The 3308-nt window shown below is 37.5% G+C and overlaps 1 protein-coding gene across 1 annotated transcript; it reads right to left on the bottom strand.

The window, feature by feature from the left end:
• Positions 1-2150: 2150 nt before the first annotated feature.
• On the bottom strand, positions 2151-3095 carry LOC122739413 (olfactory receptor 1N1-like). Its single transcript, XM_043981170.1, has one exon. It carries the CDS (start codon positions 3093-3095, stop codon positions 2151-2153), a length of 945 nt encoding a protein of 314 aa, XP_043837105.1.
• Between the last annotated feature and the right edge of the window lie 213 nt (positions 3096-3308).

Genomic DNA, 3308 nt, shown 5'->3' with positions numbered 1-3308 from the left:
TATCTATTTTCTAATAATCAAATTTTTGAGAGGAATAATGCTGCCCATCAATATTTCCATTCTATATATATCTTTCATTTCTGTTACCTTGAAAATCAATGCTTCAAGCTTTAAAATTTTGTCAAATACATCATGGATTTCCCAGTGTATACTTGATCTGTCCACCTACTTTTCCAACTATCATCTGAAGTGCCATTTCTATTACTTCTTATAGCACATTGAGGACCAAAGTGTTCAGGTTCAAATATACAAATGTCATTGTTGACATAATAGATTATGGATATCATGACACAGATCTTTCAACTCACTTACCATAAATTTGCTCCCCTTGTTCCAGATACATTTTTAAATGGTCTTGGGATGAACAGAACTTCTTTGTGGTGTCTCACTAAAATTTCTACAAGCCCAATTATCCCTCTTCTGTTTCTAACTTTTATAATGTGATAATGCTAATGATCTATCATTGTCCTCTGTAAAGTTTTGTAAGGGAACTAATGGGGCAGCTAGATGGGACAATGGATAGAACATTGGCCCTGAAGTTGAGAGGACCTGAGTTCAAATCTGGCCTCAGACACTTACTAGTTGGGTGATCCTGGGCAAGTCACAACCCTAATTGCCTTAAATATCTGGGTCATCACCAGTCCTCCTCATAACACATCTTGCCACAGGACCCATATGAGTCTGGAGGCAAAAGTGTGGCTGGTGATTTTGCACTGCTCTTTCTCACTTAAATTGAATGCAGTGCAAGTCATGACATCTGTCATGGTCCTCTTCAAGAACTAAGGATAAACAACAACCAGGGAACTTGTATTACCCTAAATATAAGGGGATGCCCTACCCTAAAAAAATAACAGGTTCATCCTCTTGACTTTCCTATTTTCATCTAAACAAAATGCAGTAGAATAAGGATTTCATTTTTCTTATTATGAATACTCTTAATGCTATTATTTTACTTGATATTATTTTTTTTTGTTGTTGCCACAATGTTGACTCACATTCATCCTTCAGTCTATTAAAATCTCTAGGGTGTTTTGCGTCTGGCCACATCACTTCCCTGTGCAATTTATGGACACCATTTACCAAATTTAATGAAGAACTTTTTACATTTATCCCTATTAGATTTCATCTTCCCAGGCCCCAAGACTTCCTTTTAGTCTACTGAGACCTTGTTAGTCTAAATTCTATAAAGCAAAGTATCCATACCAATTACATGTCACCCATAATTTTAATAAGCTTTCCATCCTTGCCTTTACTAATCATGACTAAAAAGGTTGAATATCACAGGGCCAAGAACAGATTGTCTTAGAAATCAAAGGAATGCTCATCCATTGCAGAATGGCTAAACAAGCTGTGGTATATGACTGTGATGGAATATTATTGTGTAATAAGAAATGACAAGCAGAACAGTTTCAGAAAGGCCTAAAATCCTTACCTGAACTGATGTATACTGAAATGAGCAGAACCATGTGAACTTTGTGCACAGAGACAGCAATATTGCTTGATAGAGAACTGTGGATGACAATTTTTCTTAGCAATACAATGATACAAGACAATCCCAAAGGACTAATGATGAAGCATGCTATCTACCTCCAAAGAAAGAACTGATATTGACTGGACACAGACTGAAACATTCAATTTTTCACTTTCTTCCATATTTTATTTTATTCAATTTTTCTTATAGAAAATTATTAATGTGGTAAGGTTTTACATAATTGTACATGTATAACCTATATATAATTGCCTACAACCTCAGAGAGAAGAGAGGGAAGGAGGAATAGAATTTGGAACTAAAATTTTACATAAAAATATTTATTACTTTAAAAGGGAAAAAAAGGAACAGATTCTCTGAGGCACAGGATCAGAGGCATTTATCCAGTTTGGAATCGGCTTACAAATAACCTTCTCAAAAGAATCCTTAAGCCCAGCTTGGGAAGGAGGGGTTTAGAGATATTTTCCTACCAGACTTTTCAGCTTCTTTTGTGCATTGTTTTCCCCCTTAGTTTGTAAGTTCCTTGAGGCCAGGGACTGTCTCTATTTTTTTCTTATTCATATCCCCAGCATTTAGCATAGTATCTGTCACATACTAAATGCTGAATAAATGTTTATTGTAGTATAATGAAGTAAAGGATAGGTTTGATGGTCTTGAATTACTATGACAAAGTGGTGAGTATTCTGCTTTTGATAAGATTCCTCAGGGCTGCTTTCATATCCCGGTTCCTCAAGCTATAAAGGAAAGGATTCAGCATTGGGGTAACCACTGTGTACACAACAGAAGTCACAATATCCTTTGTTGAGAAGGAAGATGATGGAACAAGATAGACACTGGAAGTGGTGCCATAGAATAAAGAGACAACAGAAAGATGAGAACCACAAGTGGAAAAGGCCTTGCGCCTCCCTCCACTCCCTGAAGGAATCCTGAGGATGGCTGAAACAATTTGTATATAGGAAGCCATAGTGCACAGAAAGGGAAACATCAAAACTGGGCCACCCACCACAAAGACCATCAACTCATTGATATGTGTATCAGAGCAAGACACCTTCAAGAGGGGGCTAATGTCACAGAAAAAGTGTGAGATTTCCCTACGCACACAAAAAGACAGTTTTGACATGAGGATGGTATGTATGAGAGCATGAATATTAGTTGTGACAAAGCATGCACTCACTAGCAAGACACAGAGCCTAGGGCTCATGGCTGTGTTATAGTGGAGGGGGCGGCATATGGCCACATAACGATCATATGCCATCACACCTAATAATAAACTGTCCAGGTTGCCAAATGTCAGGAAGAAATAGAGCTGCATTAAGCATCCTGTATAGGAGATGGTGTGATGCTGGGTATGCATATTATGGAGCATCTTCAAAACTATGCTGGAAGATAGTCCAATATCAGCAATGGATAGACAGGCTAAGAAAAAGTACATGGGGGTGTGAAGACAAGTTTCTGTGACAATTGCCAGGAAAATGAGCAGATTCCCAGCCAGAGTGACCAGATACATGGATAGGAACAACCCAAAGAAGAGATCCTGGTGTTCAGACCACTGGGAGAGTCCATGAAGGAAGAACTCAAAAATAGCAGTTTGATTTCCAAGTTCCATGTTCTTGACACATTAGGGAGGCATAAAGTAAAAGACCTAAGGGAAAAAAGAATAGTCCTTAAATTATATAATGTAATAAAAAGAAACAACCTGGGAGCCAGGGTAGGTGATTCCCAACAATTTCAAAAAGAAATTAAACTGTTTAGTAGTATTCTTCATTGAATCTTTTCCTATCTTCTTTGAGAGATTGCACTATTAGTCATTCTTTTATCT

Source organism: Dromiciops gliroides, chromosome 2 (genome assembly GCF_019393635.1).
Source record: "Dromiciops gliroides isolate mDroGli1 chromosome 2, mDroGli1.pri, whole genome shotgun sequence".
Lineage (NCBI taxonomy): Eukaryota > Metazoa > Chordata > Mammalia > Microbiotheria > Microbiotheriidae > Dromiciops > Dromiciops gliroides.
Note: the sequence above shows the minus strand (reverse complement) of the source record. Positions and strands in the feature narration are given on the sequence as shown.